A 25,900-nucleotide genomic window follows, 5' to 3' on the forward strand; every position below is an offset into this window, starting at 1 on the left:
CGCATTTCATCATAACTTACTCTGATTGTTCATTATTTCAGCTGTAGCTTATATGTGTTTTGGACCTCACTGAAGATGCAATTACTTACAGAAAGTCACTTGTCACCTCTTATTGTATTAATGATAAATTAAAATTTTGACTCATTGCAGTGATTTGTTTTTACACAGGCTACTCTTTGCAGGATTAAGATTTGGAGAAAACTAAGAACTTGAAAGTTTCTGTAGCCTGAATCAAAGCCAGATGCTGGCATCCTGAAGGACCTTATTTGAGTAGCTTAGACATAAGGCCAAGATTTCTACATTCTCTGGAGCCACAGAAATATTTAGATACTATTACAGTACTTAATTATGTCACAGTGATGCAGTTTCTTGTGAAATACAGACATTTTATTAATTCAAATGGAAAGCAAGGTAGATTTCTTGAAAATTTAACTAGCAATGTATTTATTTGTACAATTAAATATATACAGTTTTACATTGTATAAATGCAGCCTTATTTACAATGCAATTAGATTTTGCTAGCTATGAGAATTCATATTCTTTACATACCAACTGTGCTTTCAATTTAATCAATTTTTAGCAAGATAATCTAACTAAATTTCTAACTAAAATTTTTTGTCACGGTAAGACTGAACTAGTGACAACACCAACGCAAGTTTTACAGCGAGACATTGTGGTTTTTTTGTTTTTTTTTTTTCCAACCCCAAAATGAAGTAATGGTAATTAAATGTCAAAATTTAAGGGAGAAATCCTCTTTTCCAAATCATTTCCATGTGTGACTTTATGCTGACTGTGTATGAGGTATATTGAGTAACACTGAACTGAAAACTGAATTAATATTATATTTATGCTGTGTTGTAGCAACGTTCATATCCTTGCCAGTACAAGATCCCAAAACAAGCTGCCATTCACTCATCATCTGCTTCTTTATAATACACTGCTAGCTTGATTTTTTATTTTTTTTTAATAATCCTCATTGACCTTTTAAAGGAACAAAACAACAAGATCTGATTGCAAAAAGCAAGCAATTTTGTAATCTATCCCTAATTATGGCCCAGATAATCCCTTTTGATTTTTGCCATGGAGTGGGTGATAATGACAGCAAACCTGTTGGGTGCCTGAAAATCCACTGGTATTCAGAGATTAGCTTATCTGATGCTATCTTTTACTGCCTTCTGCTTATTGTTTCTGTCTTCCCTTTTTAATTTCTGTGTGCTTGAAGAAAAATTGAAATTTGAGATATGACCAGAGATGAAAGAGACGTTTTATGGGTGGAAGTGATGCTGTTGGCTCATGACATGAGATACATGGAGGGATTGTTCAAACAATACTTTTCCTGCCTTAATGTTCTGCCAGGCAAGTGTTTTTGGATGGAGTGAAAAAAAGACCAGGTGTGAGTATGGTGACTTATTTGCAATAAATATGTGCTTAGTTACACTGCTGAACGTCTCTTTTTATCTGTAAGTCTGAAGAGAATGAGTTCAGTGATTTTCCTCACACCACATTTATTCCAGTGTAAATACCTCCTGATGGCTTTGATGGGATTTTTAACTTTTTATTTTAATACAGAGAAAGTAAAAAATCAAGATATGGATGAGTGTAGACAGTGCATGTGTCTTTATGCATTCTGAAACAAACAAAAATAAGGATTTGTAATGCACACAGAAAAGGAGTTCTTGAGTTTTTCATAATAGAATAAACACCATCTTTATAATTTAATTAAATCAAGCCTTTGGCTTGTAGGTGTGTAACTGAAGAATCACTAACCTGTCAGTGGTGCATCCCCATATTTTTGTTATTTTTTAATCCCTTGGGCCCCAAAGTAGAAAGTAACAACTGACCTTAAAGTCTATCATGCATAATCAACACTTCCTGCATGTGGTGGTAATAGTGGCAATTTTCTTTTGCCATTGTGACATAAAAATGTGTCCCATGGGATTACATTACATTACTGAAAGAAAGTCTCACAGGAGCATCCTTATTAAAAAATAAGTTTCAAGAGAGCCTTGCAAACTCTGTAGTCAGTTTTTAGTCTCATAAATAAATAATGAAACCACAAGCACTGGCATCTCAATGCATTTCATGTTCGGAAACTAAAATTATCATGACTTCTTCCTTTTCTTTTTATCCTGCTAATCATAAAATTCCAGGAAACCCCTGGAGGAGGAGATGCTATTTCACATCTACTACATTTTTCTGTGACAATGAGAAGTGGCAGCATTTCTTGCACTGCAAGGTGTTCCTCTGGTGGCTTGGAAGTGTGCTTATTTTTTTTTATTTTTTTCATTTCATCTGATCTAGAAATTCTGCCTGTGGAAGGCCAGGCAGCAGCATACACAGGATCAGGCACTGCACTGCTGGTGTTTTCCACAGGACAGTTTTTTGGTGTCATTTATCACGTAATTAAGTGGAATATATCACAGCCTATTTACTACGTGGGAGCAGAGCATTGCAGATTAATGATGGCCTGGAATTCTCTCTGAAAGGGGGGAAAAGGCCAGGAATTCAGAGCAGAAAGTCTCTGTGGAAGCACCAGCATTGTGAAAGAGGATGGCCAGGCAGCAGGGTTGGTGTTTGAGTCAAGCTGGAGATTTTGCATGAGGTTAGACAGGTAATGAACATTCCAAATGCACTTCACAATATTGCAGGGAGAGAGTGAGGCTTGCTGTTTCCAGGAGGCACAATTCCTGCCTGTGCTTGTGGGTCCCAGCTGGACTGCAGGGAGCTAAGAGAACAAGGAGAAGAGCAGGACACCGGGAGAAAAATGGGAAAATGGATGTGTTCCCTCTGAGCAGCTCCAGAGAGGAGCAGAGATGCTCTAAATTCAGTGATACCATAAATTACCAACACCATAATATTGCTCACACATTTCTTACTCACTATTTTTGGGTTTGTAAGCTGGAGTTCAGAATACAGTCCAACTTAAAATAAGCAAAAAACATTTCAGGTAGACAACCTGCTTTCTACCTGTCAGTGGGGTGCAGCCAGGTGGGTGTCACAATCAACCAGTGACAGGACAAGAGGGAACAGCCTCAGGCTGGGCCAGGGCACGATTCAGGAGGGATTTATTCAGTGAAGGGCTTGTCAGGCACTGCCTGGAAGGTGCTGCCCAAGGAGGTTTGGAGTGCCCATCCCTGGAGGTGTCCAAGGAAGGGCTGGAGGTGGCACTCAGAGACTGAGTGGAGGTGGCTGGGGACAAGGTGGGCATCAGGCACAGCCTGGCATAAGATCTTGGATGTCTTTTCCAACGTAGATGATTCTGTGAAACATGTTAGCCACGTGGACATCTAAACAAGATCTTGACAGATTCTGACAGTTTTGTTTGTTTAAAAATACGAAGTGAGGGGAAGGAGGGCAGTGAGAGGAGCAGTGTGACACAATTCCTGTGCCCAAACAGCTGGGGAACACACAGGCATTAGCGAAACATCTTGAATGCCAAAATGATAAATAGCACCACATTTCTGAAGGATTATGAATCTCAGAACTAAAATCAGCTACGTGTACATAGAAGTGGTTTGATTTGGGAGCACCTGTGAGCCTGGTTTCCATTTAATTTGATGTTCAAAACCTGCAAGATTCTCAGTGCAGGCGACTGCTTTGTGTTGCAAGTGCCCCTCTGATGTCCATGGAACAAATTGCACTTCAAGTCAGGTAAATGTCTGAAATGTTAGGATTATTGTGAGGCTTCTCGTACAGCAGATCTAGAATTGGAATTTCACATTTAGGAATCACTTGTGTGGCCACTCTGCAGGTGATTGTCAAGGCATCTAAAGTTGTTAGAGTGGCCTTTCTCAAATGCTGAACTGCAGACCTTCTAAGAGTAATATCACAAACAGCATTCTTTAAAAAAAAGATCTAAAATAATACTCGTTTGGATGTTGGTTGGGTTTCTTATTGGGATTTTTAAAAATTTTCTGCGAATTCTTAGCAATTAACAAGATGTCTCTTTTCCTGCTTGGATTCTGGCAGGGCAGTAATCCATATCATAATGCTCTGGCATGCCGGAGAATGGAAATGGTAGACTGGCTTTTAGATCTTAATTCTGACAGGGATTGTACTGTCCCCTTAGCAAAAAAAAATCAAAACCTCAAAAACACCAAAAAATGAAAAAAAAAAAAAAAAACACCCACACACCCAAAAAAAAAGAAAAACAAACAAAAGCAAAGCAAAACAAAAACCCTGCAATCAAAACCCAAAAAACAAAACCAGCCAACCAAACAAAAAAAAAAAAACTCAACAAAACCCTCCCAAAAAAACAAACAAACACACAAACAAACAAAAAATAAAAAAAACCACTAAAACAAAATGAAAACAAAACATACAAAAAACAAAGGAAAAGGAAAAAAACCCATAAGACAAGCCAAAAACGTTCTCGAAGGCCTCCCCCCCACCAAAACCTACAAAGCAACCAAAACAACAAACCAAAACAAAACAACAAAGCAAAATTTAAACAAATCCACTGAACTTCCTAATATTTCCACAGAACTATAGTAAAAATCAGTCACCGTTGCTTTAACCAAAAGGTTTCACTTCCCCAGGAGGAAATGAGACCACACATAAGGGTTTATCTCCTTTCTTTATGGCTACTGAGATGTTTTGGGTTTGTTGTGCCCTGAGAAATGCCCTGCTCAGATTCTCTGCTGTACTCTGCCACTGAAAAGATGAATGTTTGATACTTTTGCTTCTGTTTTATGCTCACCTGGAACTTTGACCTACATGGCAACAGTGAGGTGCAGGCACAAAATGAAACAAACCAAAACAAACACACACACAAAAAAAAATACCCTAAACCCTCAAGCTAACAGAAAACATCCAGGCTCTTGCCAAATTTGTTCAGGGAGAGAAAAAAAAAACTTTCATTAGCAAAAGTGCTGAATATACTGCTAGAAGAGGAATGTTGGCATTGTCAGTCACTGCTCCCTTCATTATGAAAGCAGCAAGAACTGCAGGTGGAATCATGCAATCATTGACAGTGATATCACAGAAAGGGGATTTTTGGTATCTAGAGAATCTGTGCCACTCTTGATTTTTGATTTTTTTCTGTTAAGGTTCATTACTTAGAGGCAGGCATAATCTAATCACAAGCTCTACTGCTTAATTTTTAATTTTTTCTTGGCAGAGCTGGGTGAAATCACTTATCTTTGGTATATCAGAATCACGTCAACTCTTGGGCAATATTGGAATATTTGATACAAACTGGTGGGCAGTGGGGTGTAAAGACTAGGCAGTACAATTAATAGATAAATCACCTGTGGGGACTCACTAAAGGACATCATATCGGTTTTGTGTGATTTTTTGTAGTTTAGCAGGTTTTTTTGTGGTTTTGGGGGTTTTTTGTCGTTGTTGTTGGGTTTGCTTTTTTGGGTTTGTTTGTTTTGTTTTTCGGATGGCCATAAGCAGAGGTGTGTTCGCTGGCTCCACACACCATTTGTAACAGTTTGTGTTTGGTTCTGTTTATTCGGATTGGAGTTGCAGCAGGAACAGGGCTTTGTAACAAAAGAGAAAAAAAAACAAAACACCAAAAACAAACAAAAAAACCTCCTAGTGCCTCCCAAAAAATTCCAAAATCACCCCAACACCCCTAAAACAACAACAAAAATAAAGCAAAACCAAAACAACCAAACAAAAACCCACAACAAACAAACTGACAAACAAAAAAACCACACCAAAATCAATACTCTTTGGACCTGATTTATTCTTTAGGACCAGGTATCAGATGGATTGATAAGGGAGTGGATGACTGTGAAGAGGTACTGGTAATTTTGTTGTTAAAACCAGAAGCAGTGCAAGACCCCAGCAAATAAAAGTTCATGGAACTTACATCACATGCTGCTGAATAGATTAGCATTTCCAGAAATGCTTACAACTGCAATCTCCAACCAGTGATTTTGAAGATAAATACAGAGGCCTCTAGCAGTGATAAATGCAATGCTTTTCATGGTTTTGTTTACTTTAAGTACTTTGATCCCGGTTTTTAATCTATTTTCATGCTAATATGTTTTATCTGGGAAGACCCATTGTCTTCATTTCACTCCTGACAATGAAACTTACCAAATTTGCTTCATGTTTAAGTTTTATTTATTCACTTATAGCATTTTTCAGTAGAGCTGTAGTGGAGGGCAATAGTGCCTGGCTTTGATCTATAATGACTCAAGATGGTTTCTATTGTGATGCCTTGTAGATTGCTTTCAATAGTTGAGCTTTTCAGACAGTGTTGTCAGCCTTCCTTGGCAGCTGCTGAAAGGAAAATATTCATATCACATTGTCTTCCTTTCAGTCACCTACCAGGGTAGGTGAATAAGGAAGAAACATGTAGAAAAACGCAGAAATTGTTGTTTGAGCTGACTTTTCTTGAACTTTATAAAATATACCTGTGCTTCAATTGCAGCTTTCATAACTGAAATAATTTTATTTCTGAATAACATTGGAGGAGAATTCAGCAAATACCTTTGTCCAGTGTAATAAATGTCTGCTTCCTTTTAGGCTTTTTTTTTTGTACAACAAAAGCAGGGGATAAATTTTTTTTATTGATTTCTCCAAATTGTCTTGCATGCCTCTTGCATATTTGGTTTCGAGCAAGACTAGAAGGAGCCATTTACAGCAATTTCTGGGTTAGTAACCTGGCATTCTCAAACACCACTGAGACATAATTGATATGCCACTAGAATACACTGAAGGACTCCAGTGTTTCTGGATGCTTCTTAAAAATAATAGCTTCAAACTGCATAGCAAGAAAGCTGTAGCAGGTAAGTAATGAGGGGAAAATCATAAAAGGCTGTACACAAATGGAAAGACAAACACTACTAACTGAGGCGCTGAAATAAAAAAAAAAAAATTAAAAAAAAATGGTGGCTAAAAACTAAAGAACTAATCAGAAACATATGAGAAGTAGAAAATGTGGTTAAAATGTTGCTGGATTGAAAACGAGACAGGAAATTGGAGGAAAGGATAGAAGGAATACTATGAGGACATTAAAGCCTAAGAAAATTTCTTTAAAAATTGTGGTTCAATTAATGGATAAAAACAAATCAGATACTGCTGCCGTTGACGATATCGAGCTGGAGCAACACCTTGGAGTTATCAGATTTAATCTGGGCTGGCAGCAGCGTGGGGCAGGTACCCTTTGGATTTAAATGGATTCTGCTGATCTTGTTAGAAGCTGTTGTGTAACAGCTCCTGGCCCAGTCCCAGCACTCTGATCCAGCTCCCTGGAAGAGCTTTTTTTTTTTTGCTTCCAACTTTGCTGGGAGATTTACTGGTCCTTAAACCTGCAGGGGTGCCAAGTGTTGTGCAGACAGTGCTTTTATCATCCAGGATGTTCAGTCTTGTGCACGCCTTGTCTTTGAGGCAGCTCAGTGGCTGTGCCCTGGAGCCAAACATAACATCTTTTGGGGCAAAAAACTGAATTTAGGGCAAGGGTGATGTCCTAGCCCCACAGTGGTGACTAACTGTGGGTGTAACTGCCTCGTGGTCTGGGACAGCTTACTGGAAAATGAATTTTCAGAGAGTTAGTTTGAGGTCAAGATATTAAAGCAAGGAAACGGCAGCAATAAAAATGTTTGTAGGTCCCAGCAGTACAGAGGAGTGCTCAGACAATAATTTGACTTTAGGAAAGGGAGGAATCAGCAGCTATTAAAAAATATATAAATAAATAATATAGATTTTATATATATATAACACTGTACTGCTCTACTCCAATAAATAAGAAGTTCCACTGGAAAACACATAACTACAACATACAAAAAAAAAAAAAAATAACAGGTGACTCCTTTAATGAGGCTCACAAATAGAGGGGAAAAAGGAATTCCCTAATGAGCCTCTGGGTTGTATCTAATACCTTCATTTGAGAAGGAATACATTGAAATTCAGACTAGAATTTTATAATTTATTTATCAGTCATTGTAATTGTGGTCTCTTTGTCAAGATCAGGCTGCAGCTACATATTTTTGCACTCACAACAACTCTTTTATATGTTCTGTTGGTGAATAGTGAGGCTTCTCTAATCACCTGGTTGTGCTGTAACTACTGTGTTTTTTGTTGCTGGCATAAATTGCTGTGCAGCAATGGAAAAAGATAGCAAAATAACACTTGTAAGTGTAGGGTGGGGGCTGAATTGGTGTGCATTTTGTGTTTTGGGTGAAGGGAGAAAGAAAACTGAATGAAGGTAATTCTATCAAGACATTTAAAAATAAGCTGAAGAACAAGAAGAAGCAGGAGACTGGTGGTAATCACAGAAGTATATAAAGAGAACACACATATTCCACTGGTCTGGTGCTAATCCCATACAAATCCATTTAAAGACTCTGTTCTTAATCTGAAAAAACCCCACAGTCCTCTGTTGTGACATCCCATGTTCACAGATGTGGAAAGTGGAAAAGGATCAGTAAGGACTGATGTACATTTATAACTTTATTTGTACCCATCAAACTGTAATCACCTTCCTCCCCGTTTTCCTGTACACTGGATGAAGAAATGAGTTAATTTTCTTATTTTTATTTTAATAGCTTATATTTATTTGTGAATAAGTATTCATAATATTCATTTTTCTCACTTCCTTCTTAGTATTTTTCCCTCCCTTTGGGATTTACTCTATCCTTAGTCCTGTGTTTTAAAAATGCATACACTGCATGCCGCTACAGGACCGTGTTAAGGGTCAAAGACCAGTTGCATTTCAAACATGAAATGATGTAGGCATCCTGTTCTAATTAACAGGGTTTACATTGCATTGCACTGCTTTACAACCACACCACATTACCTGGATGTAGTTAATAAAGCAAAGCTGCAGGGGAAAAAAAAACACAAAAACAAACAAACAAACAAAAAAATAGAGACCAGTTAGACAACCCTCTTTGTGCTTTTTCACCACTGTTAAGCCAGAGTGGGAGACCAAGTTTGTTTCCAGGTCTGCTGTGGCCCCTGGGATGTATCTGGGATGTTGAAGGGCAGGTTAACGACTTGGTCTTGTGAGCAGAAGCAGTTATCATGCCCTTCATTCCTCCACATTTTGGTCATATTGTGATGCCAGAGAACAATCTGATTAGTTTAGGTGCATTTGTCTGTGTTCAGAAGCTGAAAGAGAGTAGTTGTCTGGCTCAGTAGTCCAGGATCTATATGTACTGTTATTAAAATAACACTTAAGCTCCCTGTTACAGCAGAGCATTGTGAAAGCATCACATCCTTGGTCACTCCAGTTGTGACCATCTGTAATTTATTCTTTTCTGTCTGACTTCTTCCTCTTTCACCCTTTCTCAATGACTGTTCCCAGCTCTTCATTTTCAAATGTTGCTCCATAGAAGCAGTGAGGATTTCCAAGCAGCTTTTTTAAAGCTTGGTTTACAATGTACAGCAGGTAATTTTAAAAAAAATTAAAAACCACTGCCAAGAATACAGTTTGTTTGTGCAGTGTGGCCATACTGAGACGAGGTTTTGGCATATATAAACTGTTTCCTTAATATTCTTGTAAACCACTGTGTAGAGAAGTGGCTGTAACAGTGCCTACCACGTGAGAGCAACAAATTAATTTATCATAGCCCAGTTTACACCTTGGCTAAATCTGTGTTTAGGTCTCTTCATGTCACATGCTGCTGCATGGATTACGTGCCCTCGGAGGCTCACAGTTCCTGCAGTGCAGTGTCCATCTCCTCTGGACAGGAGGACAGGGAGCTCCTGGAGCAGGTCCAGTGGAGGGAGGGGGACAAAGGTGATTCAGGGCCTGGAGCATCCCCGTGCCCAGGAAGGGCTGAGGGAGCTGGGGCTGCTCAGCCTGGAGAGGAGCCCCAGTGAGAGCGGCCTCAGCCCTGCCTGTCCCTGAGTGTCCCTGGGTGTCTCTGAGTGTCCTTTTCTGTCCCTGGCTGTCCCTGTGTCCCCCTGGCTGTCCCTGTGTCCCCCTGTCTGTCCCTGTCTGTCCCTGGCTGTCCCTGTCTGTTCCTGGGTGTCCCTGTCTGTCTATCCCTGTCTGTCTGTTCCTGTCTCTGTTCCAGTCTGTCCCTGTCCGTCCCTGTCTGACTGCCCCTGTGTGTCCCTGTGTGTCCCCCTGTCTGTCTGTCCCTGTCTCCCTGTGTGTCTCTGTCCGTCCCTGTCTGTCTGTCCCTGTCTGTGTGTCCCTGTGTGTCCCTGTCTGTCCCTGTCTGTCCCTGTCTGTCTGTCCCTGTCTGTGTGTCCCTGTGTGTCCCTGTCTGTCCCTGTGTGTCCCTGTCTGTCCCTGTCTGTGTGTCCCTGTCTGTCCCTGTGTGTCCCTGTGTCCCACTGTCTGTCCCTGTCTGTCCCTGTCTGTGTGTCCCTGTGTGTCCCTGTGTGTCCCCCTGTCTGTCCCTGTCTGTCTGTCCCTGGCTGTCCCTGTCTGTCTGTCTCTGTCTTTGTGTCCCTGTCTGTCCCTGTGTCCCCCTGTCTGTCCCTGAGTGTCCCTGGGTGTCTCTGAGTGTCCCTGTCTGTTCCTGGCTGTCCCTGTGTCCCCCTGGCTGTCCCTGTGTGTCCCTGTGTGTCCCTGTCCGTCCCTGTCTGTCTGTCCCTGTCTGTGTGTCCCTGTGTGTCCCTGTCTGTCCCCGTCTGTCCCTGTCTGTCCCTGTCTGTGTGTCCCTGTGTCCCCCTGGCTGTCCCTGTCTGTCCCTGTCTGTCCCTGTGTGTCCCTGTCTGTCCCTGTCTGTGTGTCCCTGTGTGTCCCTGTGTGTCCCCCTGTCTGTCCCTGTCTGTCTGTCCCTGTCCGTCCCTGTCTGTCTGTCTCTGTCTTTGTGTCCCTGTGTGTCCCTGTCTGTCCCTGTGTGTCCCTGTGTGTCCGTGTGTGTCCCTGTCTGTCCCCGTCTGTCCCTGGCTGTCCCTGTCTGTGTGTCCCTGTGTCCCCCTGTGTGTCCCTGTGTGTCCCTGTCTGTCCCTGTCTGTGTGTCCCTGTGTGTCCCTGTCTGTGTGTCCCTGTGTGTCCCTGTCTGTCCCTGTGTCCCCCTGTCTGTCCCTGGCTGTCCCTGTCTGTCTGTCCCTGTCTGTCCCTGTCTGTCCCAGTCTGTCCCTGTCTGTCCCTGTCTGTCCCTGTCTGTTCCTGTCTGTCTGTCCCAGTCTGTCCCTGTGTGCAGAGGTCAGAGCAGTTCCAGGCTCTGCTCCAAGCCCAGCGATGGCCCCAGAGCCCCGGGCAGGGCCTGAGCCCGGCAATTCCCTGCCCAGGAGGCAGAACCTGCCCTGGGCAGTGCCAGCCCTGAGCAGAGCCCGGAGAGGCTCTGGGGTCTCCTCCTGGGGATATTCCAGAGCCACAGGGACACAGTCCCATGTGCTCTGGGGTGGCCCTGCTGGAGCAGGGAGGTGGCACCAGGAGACCACTGTGGTCCCTTCCAAGCTGGCCCATCCTGGGGCTGTTTCCTGGTGGCTTTAGTTACGATGAACCTGGTAGATTCATTATTTAATCCAGTTTAATGTAATATTTGAGAAAAGTCTAGGAAGAAACCTCATTTACGAGTACTTAGTAGAATTTACACAGGGGTCTTTTTACGTGTGAGAGTTTCGGATTCCATTCTGTTTGTGGGCAAGCTGGAACAAATGAGGTAAAAATTGCATCTATCCTTTCCAGAGGCTCTTAGCAAAAATGACCTAGAGGATTTTCATCACTCATCCACAGAGCTTACATGGCACTGCCAGCTGCTTGTCCAAAACAAGCAGAATCAGTTCTTAATTGCAGCTGATAGCTGTAATGCCCTTTACTATTTCATATCCCTCACACAAGAGGCTCATATCTGCAGTGCCTAATTGATATTCTGAATGTGACCAGTAACATCACCTTCCTGTAAAATCAGAAAGAAAATAATGAAAACTGGCACTGCTGTTGTATCTCTTTAGGTGACGTGTCTTTTTTGACAGTGGCAGGACTTCCGTGACGAAAAAAAACTAAAAGTCCATGTGACAAAAAAATGTGTGAAATGAATGCAGTAAGACTTGTTTACTATAATGATGATAAGTTACAGAGTATTTTGCTTTATTCTCTCTATGCATAGGATTTGGTGTAATAAAAGAGGGCATTGTGGATGCTGTCCATGTCGGAAAGCATGTTCAGTGCTGGCATGTGGGTTGAAGTGGTCATCTGGAGTGCTGGTGGGTTTTGCAAGTGAATCCTTGGCTGCCTCCACATCCTCTACTCCTTTTACTCCTGCCTGCAGATGGATTTTGGTGGGGAAAATCTGAATTCGAGTGGAGGTTCTGATTCTGAACTAACACCCGGTGACTGGAGCACCTTGGGATCACATGGAGTGAAGTGATTAAAACTGAAGCAAAATCCACAAGCTTCATATAATGTAAACATGAAAACCATCATCACTTCAATAATGTTGGCATCTCTTGTAAGAAAATGTTGCCAAATAAGGTGTTTAGGAGTGGATATCCAAAAATAGAAGTAACTAGAAATCAATACTTTTCAAAGTGTAATGAGAATATGCTTAGAACTTCTATTCTACAGTACTTCATTTTGGTGCAGATAGAAGGGTATAACGAAGCATAATCAGAGTTTAAAAACTGTTAATGATGACTTTTTAATTGCTCAACTTTCAAATTTGGATTTGCTTAGGATGGGAAAAGATAAATTCACCAGTGCTGAGATTAAAGATTGCCTAGCAACCAGAGAATGAATATATCTAATGTAGGGAAAACAAAGGAAGAACAAACCACTTTCATTTCCATATATATAAAGTATGTATAAGCATAAAAGTGTGGAAATAAATACATTGTGCATGCACAAACATAGACATACACCCTAGTTCTTCCAGATTTCCATCCTGAAATGCTGTGGATCATTAAAAAAAAAAAAAAAATTAATGGAGAGGCAAAAACAAGATCTAAGATGTGGATGAAAATTGGGCATTTTTGTTTAAAAGTGATAAATCCACAGTAAATGTTTTGGTTCTGTTTTAAATTGTCTTGCTTCACTGATGAAGTGAAAGTAGAAAGTGGAAAGAAAACAGTCAAGACCAGTAAAAATATGTGCATCTGAAAGCTTTTAGGTCTGTAAGGACAGGAAGGAAAGAAGATGTCATCTGTCTAGAGAAGATCATAATCACTTAGAGCTGTTAATTTGGAGGGACTGTGCTAATGATTAAGCTATGTGCATTCATTGTTCCTCTGTGGAAAATGGGATGGGCAAGAAATGTGAATATTTTATTAACTGAGACATTTCGAGTGAACACAATGCTAAAAATGCTCAGATCAGCTTTAAAAGTAAAGGATGAGCAACTAGAAATGATAAGGTATTTCTGTCATGACTTGGAATATCTTCTGAAAATTTTTAATTGAACAAAAGAAATTAATAGAGAGACAGTTTAGCCTAATTACCCTGTGCAGAAAGTCTTAAGGTCTTATTCATTCCCTTTTCATAAACCCCTTTCACCCCATAGCTGTGAACAGGTGCCGAAAACGCAGATTTATTCACCTGAGTCTCAGCAAGTGGCAAAAAAAAAAACTATGTGAACACAACTGAGGTGAGCAACAACCAGAAAACCAAAGCAAAGTGTGCAGGGACTGCCTGGGTAATTTTTTGCCAGTTTTGTTGAGCATGCAGAGAGGAGAGATGTGGGAGGCTGTGTTGATGGGGACCAGGGTATCTTCATTAAAGGCATTTTTCTTCCCTCTCCCTGGTTCTGCAGGAAGCATCACTGCTGCTGGCTGGGGTTGGGTGCTGGGGGTGGTGTCACCCCTGCTGTCAGCTGAGCAGGCAGGGGAATATCTCTCTTTTTTCCTTTGTTGAAACACTGTCTCAACTGATGGCAGCTTTCCTCAAATCTGCACAGCAGCCTGTGCATGAAAGATTTCCCAAAAGTTGCAAAAATATTCAGAGCCGTGTTATATAACCACATTCCCCCTTTAATCGTTTTTGATCCATTTTTTACTAATGAAGATGTGAAATGACAGGAATAGTTCATATTCTTTTTTTCCACTGCAGAGCATGTTGGCATAGAAATGAACTCTCTGTAACCTATGGAAGAGAGAAGAGTTTACTTTTTAAGCTGTTTTCTGTTTCTACTTGTGTTTCATATTGTCAAACATCAGATGCTTAAAAGGTCTATAACACAGCAGGCTGAAGTGCAGTGACCTGCTGCTCTTTCACATTCAAATTAATAAAGTAGCTCATAGTGTAGACCTTTAGAAAGGCAAGAGATTATACTTTTTTTTAAGGCAGAAAGGGATTTGTATGATAAAAATTAATCTCTGCAGACATTACTTTAGGGCTTTATTCTAACTCTTGAAGTAGGGACACACTTTTACAGTATTGCACCATCAGATTAAATCCAAATCTTAAATCAGCACTTCATCTCCACCCAGGATTAATGTTTCAGCCCAGTCCCAGAGTGGGATTCAAATGGTAATTCCCTGATTAGAATAATCTGATTTTCTTTTTGCAATGCCATCTCAGGTTTAGAGAAATCAGCTGGTGCATCTCCTCAGATTACGAGAACAGAAAAAGTTAAAATTGGAAAACATTTTTTACGCTTGGTTTTACACAAGTTCATTGCAGCTCTCCACCACAACTACAAGCTACAGCTTAAGTGCGTAGAATCTCTTGATCACAGAGGCTTTCAGAAGTAACCACCTTGATTTTCATGAGACCTGTGATAAAATCATTCTTTTTTTTTTTTTTTTTTTACTCTGAGGTTTCCATTCCCCTGTAGCTTTCTTGTCCAGCCAGTGGACATTCCATTATTGCTTCATGCATTTTCTAAGACCATATAGACACTCTGCCAGGAGTGCTCTAGCTAAAAATTTAGCTGAACTTTCTACCTGCACAGTAAGCAAATCAGCCTAGAAAAGAAGCAGAAAGAGGTAGGTGAGCTATTGGTATCTAGAAACCTTATTTCTCAAATAATAAGTGAGACAATTTAATTATTCCAACTGTCTTTTTTACCTTAGGAGAAACAAATTAGCTGCCTCACCATTAAATCTGAAGAAACAGCTTACAAATTTCTTAAAAAGAACTGCAGAGCTCATCTGTTTCTATGTTCACACTTTGCATCTCTGCACAGGTGTGTCTTCAACATGATTTATGGTTCTGTGGAGAAATAGGTGTGAACTTGGACACTGTGCAGATGATTCTGTAAATCACGAAACTATTAAAGCTCTTTTTCTGAAAATTTATTTTAACATGAGAATGCTACAGGCGGCAAGTACTTTCTCAGTCTTCTTCTGGAGTTTAGGTGCTCTTCTTGGCTTCAGAACTGGTGCTTATTTTTGCTATATCTATACCAGATTTCGGTTGACTGGCTGTTTCCTGGGCTGTTCATTTTTTGGTGCTGCCTGGAGACTTCTCTTTTGGAACAAGTTTTATTCTCATGAAAACGAATGGCCATTATTTTTATTTCTTCTGAAAGAGCTTATGAAATAAGCCTTATTTCCTATAGCCACATAGGAAATTGAGTACAATTATGGCTGCTGTTTTAGACAGAAATGATGGCCCTCCTCTTCCCAGCAATGGTGGAACCAAAAGTTGAACTTTAAAACACACGCTGTATAGAATACCAGAGAAGAGCATCATGTCTCCCTAAAAATCTGTGTGTCTAACATCATGAGCTCATATGTCATTCTCTTTGCAGCTACAGCATCAGCACATTTACCTCAGTATCAGCTGCTGTGGGTTTCACTGCCTCATTATATAATGTATACTCAATGTGTTCGTATTTATATTTAATGCCCATCACATGAAAGAATAAAGAGGGTTGATTTTTTCCATGCACACTTGCTGTTTCACAGAATGTGCTCTATTTTTAAATTATAGAAGGAGACGTGGCCCAGACACCTGAATGCTCTTTATTCAATCACTTCTATCATTACAGTTTTGAAATGTGAATCCACAGGATCTTTTTAAGGCGGGTTTCTTTCTTTATCATCATATCATTGTCTCAAGCAGATGTCTCTCAGAGCAGCAGTTCTGCCAGAAAGCCTAATAGTTATCATTCTAGGTGTTATAGTTGAGGGAAATTGTCTCCATTTCAGGCTAATGATGTTGTGCATGGGGACTGGAATGCTTCTCTCAGGCCTAATTCAGGATACCTTAGCTTTTGAAAGGTATTTCTGCCCCAGAAACTGTAACATTAAATAGTGAACTGCTTTAAGATGGATTAAATAATTATTTTTCATTTTTTTTTAATTGCAAATTAATTAGTGTATAATAAGGGCAGCTGGCTGCTCTATCTCCTTTTAGGATGAGTGCTTTGTGAAGGTGCAGGCGGTTGTGGGATGGAACTTCTCCCTCTGCCCACCTCCTTCATCCTTCACGACACAGAAGGTGTTTTCATAAACTGTGAATTTCTGTTCTTGACAAGGATTGATGGGTCTAACTGCTAACATCACAGAGAGCTGCATTATTTATACACAAAAGGGCTGGGCTTCTTCTTTCAGGCCGTCCTCTGCTGTCAAGCAAAGTACTAAACTCCTCAGTCAGGAATCACGCAATGTTTCATTTCTGTGGGGTTTTATGGGATCAAAAACATGTTATATCAATGTTTAAAGTTCAGCAACGAGTGGGTGTGCAACTTCTACCCAGCTCCCCACCACTACCTGCTCGTGGAAAGGAGCAATAGCTGTATTTTCAGTATTTTATTGAAAAGCATGTGGCTTAAAAATAGTTATGTGAACACATGGAAAAGAGCATGATGGACTTGCAGAAAAGTTTTTCTCTGGGATTTTAATGAAAAAGAGCCAGTTTCATTGGTTGAGTTATTCATTATGGACAAAAAACATCACATTCCTTAAAAGAAAAAATCCTAGGTTTTATTAGAGAGCAAATATATCAGCATTTTATTTGAGTTTTGCTGTATTATTTTTCCTGGGTTTGGAGAATTAGGGAAGGTTCTTAATTAAAATTTTTATTTTGAGTTTGCATGGGTCCCTTTGATTTTATTCTTTTTGTCATGCTTGCTTTTTTTTTTTTTTTTTTTTTTTTGTTATTCTTAACCAAGCATGGTTTCCAAAGAGAGGATGGACCATTTGCTCAAGAACAAATTTCACTTCAAAATATTATGAAAAATTGAAAGATGAGCAGAAAAATAATAATAATTTTAAAAATCCCACAGATTTAGGACCCTTTGATACTAAATCAAGTATCAAAGGTTTATGTACGGTCTTCAGACACTTTTACACTTGAGAGGTCACATAAAGAAAAGCACAAGGTTAGTCAGACATTGGAAAGAAACACATGAAATACTGTTTTTATTCGACACTGAATCTTACTGGAATCCTTTCAGAATATCTTAATAAAAGTGCAGTAGTAATTGGTCTTTTTTTTTTTCTCTTTTTAAATAATTGAATTTCTCCTGGAGTGTTTGTTTAATTTGCAGAAATTTGTCAAATTACACAGTCTGTTACACAAACAGCATATTGCCAATCACCATGGAAAGCCATCAGCAACAGAGCAGACTCCTGTGAGATTTATTGTAAATTATATATTTCCTTTCTTGGGTTTATTTTACTCTTCCATTCACAAAATCTCTCAGGTTAAATTATAAAACCAGTGTTGTGTTAAATGCTGTGTCACATTTTAATGGTAACAAAACCCTTTATCAGTTGTGCTAAGACACAATGCACCCATATCATCTTTTCTTACCTATAACAGAGCCTTCAGAATCAAATTCTGTTCATCAAGCCCAGTGGAATGAATAACAAATTAGATTTCAATATTTCAGCATGAACATCCTCTCAAGAGGCATAAAATGTAGATTGAGGAAGATTTTGTTGATTCAAAGGTGATGTTTATTTTGTTCAGCCCCATTTCACAGACAATAAGCTATAAATAACGGAGATAACATTTTACATGATTTTTGGTAATTTAAGTTTCAACATTTTCACAGCCTGGTACCTCCTCTTCAGTAGAATTGTGCAGCTTCTCATTTTTCTTACTGCATCATATTTGATTTTGTACTATGATATAATTTAACCATTGTTGTTTACAGAAGGACTTTTTCTCTTTAGTCCTTGTTAACATTCTATGAATCATACAAGATAGGCTGCTTTTTGTTCGGCTTTTTGTTTCTTTCTTTGTTTTTGCCTTTGTTTGGGTTTTTGTTTTGTTGGTTCTTGTTTTATTTTTGGTTGTGTTTTTGTTGGGTTTTTTTTTGTTTGCTTTGTTTGTTTGTGGTTTTCTGGTTTATTTTGTTTTGGTTTTTTTTATGGTTGGAACTTTTAGTTCCCTTTGCTTTCTTTCTTTTTTTTTTTTTTTTTTTTAACCCCTTCTCTTTAGATGTGCTCTTTATTAATTTTATTTCTGGTGTTTCTGTGGTATAATGACATTACAAAAATTACACCAGTGACTGACAGGCCAAGGTGGTGGGTCAAAAGAGCAATTAGTGCAGTTATTTCCTGAACATGGAAATAAATGGCTATTAACAGAGGAGAGCATCTGTTTTATTAGTCCCAGACTGCAGGTCGGGTCACTTTATTTCAGGCTGAAAAAGCCAACACAAATTTTCAGGCAAAATAAAACCAGTCAGTTGACTGTCCACACTTTGGTCATTTCAGGAGATTTCAGTTTCTGGAAATATAATGTAAAATTTTGTTTGAATTCTGCTTGTGATTCAATACAGAATTTACAGATTCAAACAGTATTTTGTCTTTTTGCCTTTTACGCCAATGGCATAATTGAAATCAGAATTACACCAAATCAGGAAATATGTAGCAAAAATATCCTCTCTCATTTTAATCAGAATATCCATGTGGATTTGCATACTAAGTGTTCCTGCTCCAGATGCTATTCAGTTTATTAATTTAATTAGAGGTATGGGAATACAGTTGTCAGAGAATTCATTTAATAGTAGCTGTTCTTTCACCACCAATTGTCTAATCCCCATAAAGTAATAAACAAGCATCCTTTGCTACCCCAATAATGCAACAAAAGCAGAAAACGGGAAGTCTTGGCTTATTTAAATTCAGTTAGAAAATGTCATTTAGTTAAATTAAATACAGTTTAGAAAATGTCAATAGCTTTGCTTCTCCATCAGCTGGACAATCTTCAAGACAAAACTTAATATCAAGTACATGGCAGCTGTCTGTGACATGAAGGCACCCTAAAGCTGACCAAAAATTAAATAAAACTGCAAATAACCCAGCAAACTACTGCACAACTCCAGTTTTTCTGTGCAACTGGAGCACAGAATTCATAAAGGAATTGTTGTGCATCAGTTACATTTCTTAAAAAATATTTAGATATAAATTCTCACACCAAGGATTAATCTGAAATCCACATGCAAGAAAGGTGTTGAAATACTGAGCTGAGTTTGCCACCAAAATAATCCAAAACATGCTGTAATGTCAGTATTGCTGACATAAACCAAATTAATTTCCCTAAATCTCTTCAATTACATGGAAAAAAAAAAAAAAAAAAAAAAAAAAAACTGGCAATTTCCAATTAAAAAGCCCACAGAAAATAATGTGTTTCTTTTCTAATAATTGTCTATCTGTAGATCATTCTTTCAGATGCATTTACTGAAGAAAGTACTGTTAATTTTAAAAGCTAGGCTGAGCAGTAGAGAGCACAACCTGCTTTTAAAGATGAAGATTGAGATAAATAAAAATGTATGTAAATATAAGATAAACTCTCTGAGAAAAATCATTACATTAAAGTTGACCAAAGCCTAGGGGTTGTTCTTTAGGATTGCTTCCAGTTATCCCATTGGTGACAGAATGCAATCTGTAGATATCCTGAGAGTCTTCAGGTTAGAAAAAGTAAGAAATTACCATTTTCTTTGTCTTTTGCAAATAGATTGAGTTTAAGACATTTTATGGGGTGGAAGATTAGGGAAAGACAATTACCTGGGGTTGTGCTGTTAAATAAATACAAAATGGAATGAGCCAAAAGTCATTCCAAAGGACATAAGAGTTCATCCCTTCTTTCTGTGCTTAGTTACCAAAAATCTGACATGTTGAGAACCTGTGGGTAACTTTTGGTGGCTTTTTCTAAAAAAACTGTGTTTTCCCTGTGCCCACAGCGGACGTGTGCGACTCCAACCCCTGCCAGAACGGTGGCATCTGCCTGTCAGGGCTCAATGACAACTTCTACTCCTGCGAGTGTCCCCAGGGCTTCACAGACCCCAACTGCTCCAGCCTTGTGGAGGTTGGTAAGTGCAAATTAAATTAAATTGGTGAAATGGCTCCAGTGGCCCGTGAGCCTGTGGCTGGCCCAGCAGTGATCCTGTCCGTGGCGTTCTATGTGGCGGTGGTGATGCCTTGTTGGGGCTACCTAAATACAGAGGCCAGACTAAATAAAAATAAAAAGCATTTTCTATTTACTGAAGGGCCTTCAGGTACATTTAGGGCAGGCAAAGTCCCCTCCGGGGTCTACACCCAAAAATGGACCACGTCATGGGTTTTCACACTTTTATAATTTTGGTCCATTTGCACATTGGGGGTTGATCTAACAATTACAGCTTCAGCTCATGAAGTCATTTACCCCAAGTTTCTCCCCCAAGTCACTTTTGTTTGCATTTCTGGGCCCTGAGGCACTGAGGTGTCCTTGATTGCCAGGCCTGGAGAGGAATTGCTGTGTCTGCCCAAAATGGGACAGCAGCAGCTGACACTGAATATGGAGCTTGGAGCTATTCACTAAAGAACTGCAGGACCACAAACACATGAAAAATACAAAAGCTAAAATCCCAAGGCATCAATGAGGTCATTATGTTGATCATTATTGGGGTTTCTAACCTTATATCTGTGCCATAGGCATCTCTATAATAATTAACAGTTGGAAGTTAAGTAATTAAGTTGAAATGGCATCTGCAGAACGTAATTACTCAGAAAAGTCCAGTGGTTCACAAAAAAAGTCCATAGTGGTGGCTTGAAAGTTGCCAACATTTTTCAAAGACCAATTCTAGATAATTCTATGATAATTCTATGTATCCTTCTTTGTCAAGTGCCCTTCAAATCTTTATTTCTGATAGTTCTATGCTGATAAACTTTTATCCAGAGTAAAGACTAATTTCTTATACAGACGAGGAGACAGGAACAGCATAGGAGAAAACCAGAGTAACACATAGTGGTCACTGGTTTGAATTTCAAAATAATAGTCCATTTGGAGGCTGTAATTAGTCATCAGATGAGTGCATAGAGCACAAGTCAAACGTACTGAAATTTTGTGATGTGCACTTGACTCAAAATAAGACTAAATTTGAGTGGTAGATCCAAAACATCCAGCAGGCCAAGCCTCCATATTAAGAAAACTTAAGAAGAAAATGAGAATCTGAAGGAAAAAGTGGAGGTAGACAGCTCAGTGAAAGTTAACTGAGCTCTTGTACTATCCCAAAGAAGGCACAAAAATATATTTACAGAGCAAAATGATGGAACTGTTACAGCTGGGCTCAACACTACAACTCTCCTAAATCTGTGTGGTTCTCATTTTTTAGTAATTATTTAATTTAATAAATATGTTTCAAAGAACTACACAGAGAGAACCAAGGTTCACTGTTCTGTGGATTAAGTGCGTCTGCCATAGGGCAAAAGGGAGCAGAACTTAGCACAGAAATAAAGGGCTGTTCTGTTTATGAGGGTTTTTTGCTCATTCCCTTTCCTGAAAATGCTGCTACTGCTGTTCTGACAGTGAATTCCAAGTGTCCATAATGCAGTTGTAAGGGAATTTGGATTTAAGTTGATTCATTTTAGGTTAAACTTTCTGCAAAGAAACAGAGCTAGTTCCTGTGGGAGAATGATCAAGTTCAGACACCAGCTGCAATTTTTTCTGACTCTAAAATGTCGCTGCAGCTGGTTGCCACCTAAAATTTGAGTTGCACAAGGAGGTGCTTGTTTCCCACACAAGAAGCCTGGAGACACTGCCTCAAATCTTATTTTCCATCCCTTTCCCTATAATTTTTATCAGTGCTTGAATTTGTCCTACGGATATATGTCATGCTACCCTAAAAAAGCCTAGACATGGCTTCACTTCAGGAAAATTTTGGATTTACTGTGTACTTGGCTGGTGGGAAATTGCATTGCACATGATTGGGAGGATGCCAGACATGACTGAATCTGGAGAAAAAAAATCATATTGTGATAATTGTCACTGTAATTAGCAGATGAGTATTAATAGGGCTTTAAAAGATACACATATACTTAACTAACATCTTCAACCACTTCAACAAAAACTCAGTTTTGTAAACAAACTAAAGCATAAGTAAATAACTTGACAATGTGTGGCAATCGCGGCACTTACAGAAGCAGGATGTTACATTTCTAGTTTTGCAATCCATGGGGAATATCTCCTGGACAACAGTGGTTAAATAAAGAACCTATTAATATTCCTATAGTAAATAAAACCCAGAATGTTAATTTAGTTTGTGTTGGTCTTGTTTGCTACATGTATGGATTCAGTCTAGCCTTGTTAAAAACTTTAAAATAGGTTTCAAAATAATCTTTTCTTTTTAGTAAAAGATCATTCTGCATTATGTAACCCTGTATACAGTCATATAAGCCACTGGGAAAAAAAAAAAAAAGGTATTTCAAGAAAATAAATTGATTTTTTTTTTCCAATGAAAATAATGGTGTTGAGTGTAAGCTGTGAGTCAATCAGATGCATTAATTCAAATAGTGAAGTGTTTAAAGTAAAATAATGTTGTAAGATGTGTCTAGAGGAGCCCAGGAGTGCAAGACCCTGAGTGGTCACTTTTACTAAGAGTGTTTATTAGGTGTATGATTTAAGAAGGAATGCTAGCAAAGGTTGCTCCTCTATGGCTTTTTAATAAGTTTTTGCCCAAAAGCTAATCTCTTAATCCCTCGTTTCTCAGAAAAGGCTTCTTGACAATTTTCTGTGTAGTTGAAAACACTAAGTTAAAAATTAGTGTTTAGGATGTCAGGAGGTACCTTATAGGAAAGAAAAGAGGAGGGTGAGGGGAAAAACCAAAGAAAACAGCACAGAGAATAGCCTGTGCCACTCTGTCTCCCTCAAAAGGGCTGCACAGAAAATTTTAAAAGCAGCTTGGTGTTGTCTGCATCCCCCTCATTAGAGACTTTGTGCAATGACAGGATGCACTGCTGAACTCAGCACCTGCTGGGAAGTAATAAATTTTTCAAGGGACATACCTTAAACAGGAGGATTTTCACAGTAAAAGACAACAGGGATTTTACTTAATCATGCATTAATGTGGGTAAATAAAAGGCAGTCCCATTCAGACAGCGAGTCATGAACTATGCATACAAGTACCCAGGAAGATCAAACATTTAGGTAGAAGTCTTCCCTAAACAGATCAACAAATACTCCAGACAGTTTGTGAGCTGTATGGATACTCAAGAATGCAGCTTCCTTTATTACCTTAATAGAAATAAAATTTAAAATAACCCGATGTTCATGATAATACCAATTTCAAGCTAATAAGTTTAATCAATTATGTGTTTTTATAAATTTACCCATGGAAAAATATTACTTTTCTGCCATACTTCATTTTTTTTTCTGACCCTGTAGCTCTGAGTGTGCTTAAAACAAAATTTATAAAAAAATGCTTGTGAGAGTAATTTGTATACTTTCAATTGCTATTCCCATTCTGACCCTACTCTTTCGTTAATGGCAAATCCCACTTTATTTCCTATGTGTACTTGTATACCAAACTTAGTTGTGCTGAAAGATTTGAGATGAGGTGATAGATCTGTAATATCACCCCATTTGTGCGGCCAGGTTTCTCAGTGCTCTAGCCGATTTTAAATATCTGATAAACTGGCAGAGGATAAGATAGAGACAGGAGAATGTGTGTGTTTAGTTGTTTTCAGTACAGCACATCCTCCAGCGAGGTGAAAAAGGATTTGGCTGAACAGATAAAAGGTGATTATATCAAACATTCCAAAGAGAAGGATGTTTTCCAAAGATAGTAATAACACTATGGTCCAAGTTAACTCTTCAGCAGACTCCTGCCTAGATATATGGAAACTAATTTTCACCTAAATGGAAAAAAATTATTTTCAGTTAATTAATATTGGCATTGAAATGCATTACGGGGTAGTTGGCAGATTTTACATCTTTTAAATAACTCACAAGTAATTCTCAGGAATCATGTAAATTATCAAAATGCAATAAACAACAACTGTTGCAGACAATTAATAGGAGTAATTAATTAATAATTCTGCTTCGGAAAACTCTTAATGTGCTGCCTGTCAACTTGTGTGACTAATTAGCCATGGACAGCACACGAGGGGATCTATAAAATGACACTGAGGGGAGTTTTCTTTGAAATAAAAATTACTCCTGTTTTGTTTAGTGTGTGCATAAGGGAAAACAGGGGGAGAAACACAACCTTAATGACAAGACAAATAATTTATTAACTTTATTATGCCATAAGGCAATGTGAGTGTGTTCCATGAGTTGACCATGTTCACGTTTGAAATCTGAGCATCTTAAAACTACTTGGTTTTGATCTTCCAAGTCTGAAGTTCAATAACTGTCTGAGAGGATAAACTGGTGAACATGTTTAGTTTATTTAAGTGAAAAAAAAAAAAAAAAAAAAAAAAAAACAAACTGATGTCAAATGGGCTGCCAGCATCCTTTTGGAAAGTGTCTGTACCTTTTATGTCAGCTCTCACTGAGAGGATCTCATTATTGAAAAACATGCTGAAAAAATGCCTGTGTGCATTTTGGAAGGGTGGAAAGGCAAGTTAATGATCCTATGGTTAATGATCAAGGGAAGTTGGGTTTAAGGGCAGCATGGAGGCTGAGTGAAGGGAGAAGAGCTGAAAGGTGAACCAGAGATGCCAGTTTCCCATGGCATCTTTATTCTTCCAAGTGATTACGAAGTGATTGAGGGGTTCCTTGTGTGGCATGTTGCAGTTTTCCATATCAGTTCAGTCTTCCTAGTATCCAAAGTAAACTATTTCTTTGACAGCTACTGTCTCTCGGCCAGAAGCGCAGGAATCAAAGGAGTTATTCCCTTTTCAGGCTGTTAAATAAAAATTCAGTGAGATGGATTAGGCCCAGAATGCTCTGATCTGTTTGTTTTGTGACTTTATTTGCACAACCTAAGTCTCCACTTTTGCTTTCCTGACCTCTGCACTGACAAGGGCTTCTGAAAAAAATTAGTACAGATAAAAGTGCTGTCAGTCACTTCCTGTCAGTCTTGCAGATGCTTTTCAATGCCATGATTAGAAATGACTGAGTGATTTCAAAGATGCTTTTATAGCCTTACCATGTGTGTTTTGTCTTTCTTTTTTTTAAGGAGGCTTGTTTGCACCACACGTTGAACAAGTGTACTAATGGATTTCCCAAGGTAGACACAGCGAAATGAATCCACCCTCACCAAAGAATTCAAATTACTTACTGTCATGTGCATCTAGTATGCAATTGATATGAAAGTATTCACCTTAGCTGTAAATAAAGTAGCCTGGTATAAAGCAAATTATAGCACTGGCCCTCACAAAATCAGAATACTTGAAGATGTGAGGCACTTGCAGAGGTCTGTAGCCTAACCCCAGTTCTCAATGGATGACCCAGGGGTGCAGGTTTCTGAGGGTCATTTCCAGTTGAGTTTTGAATATTTCCAGTGATGGAGACTTTACAGCTTCTCATGGCAATCTGTGCCACTGCTTGATCACCCTCACAGGCAGAAAAAGAAGCAAGGAGACAAACGGACAAATCCCAAAAGTCCAAATATATTTAAATGCAATTTTGTGAAATTTAGCTTTCTTTTCTCATTGTGCTGTCACTAGGTAGCACTGAGAAGTCCCTGGCTCTGGTGTCTTTATTTTTTATTTTCTTCAAGCTTGACTGTTTGATTTTAGGGAAATAATCACATCCCCTGGCCTGCTGACACTCCTCTCCCTAATGCAACACAGTTCTGGGTGCAAATTGCCCAGGATATTGGGAAATAGAGTGTGGACTCAAGATTTCAGCACCTATTGTCACTGCTTTGAGTGTAGAGCCACCCAAATTGGCTATATTTATTCCTATATTAGCAAAATTTATGCAAAGTGACTTACTCACCGC

At 39.1% G+C, this 25,900-nt stretch overlaps 1 protein-coding gene across 1 annotated transcript in view; it reads left to right on the forward strand.

Annotated features, from left to right (window-relative positions):
* Positions 1–25,900, forward strand: part of EDIL3 (EGF like repeats and discoidin domains 3) — a 234,431-nt gene that overhangs the window by 47,334 nt on the left and 161,197 nt on the right. The window contains exon 2 of the mRNA XM_068176120.1: positions 19,938–20,066. Within this exon, the coding sequence (XP_068032221.1) occupies positions 19,938–20,066 (129 nt within the window). The remainder of the gene's footprint in view (positions 1–19,937; positions 20,067–25,900) is intronic.

This window comes from Anomalospiza imberbis, chromosome Z (assembly GCF_031753505.1).
Source record: "Anomalospiza imberbis isolate Cuckoo-Finch-1a 21T00152 chromosome Z, ASM3175350v1, whole genome shotgun sequence".
NCBI lineage: Eukaryota > Metazoa > Chordata > Aves > Passeriformes > Viduidae > Anomalospiza > Anomalospiza imberbis.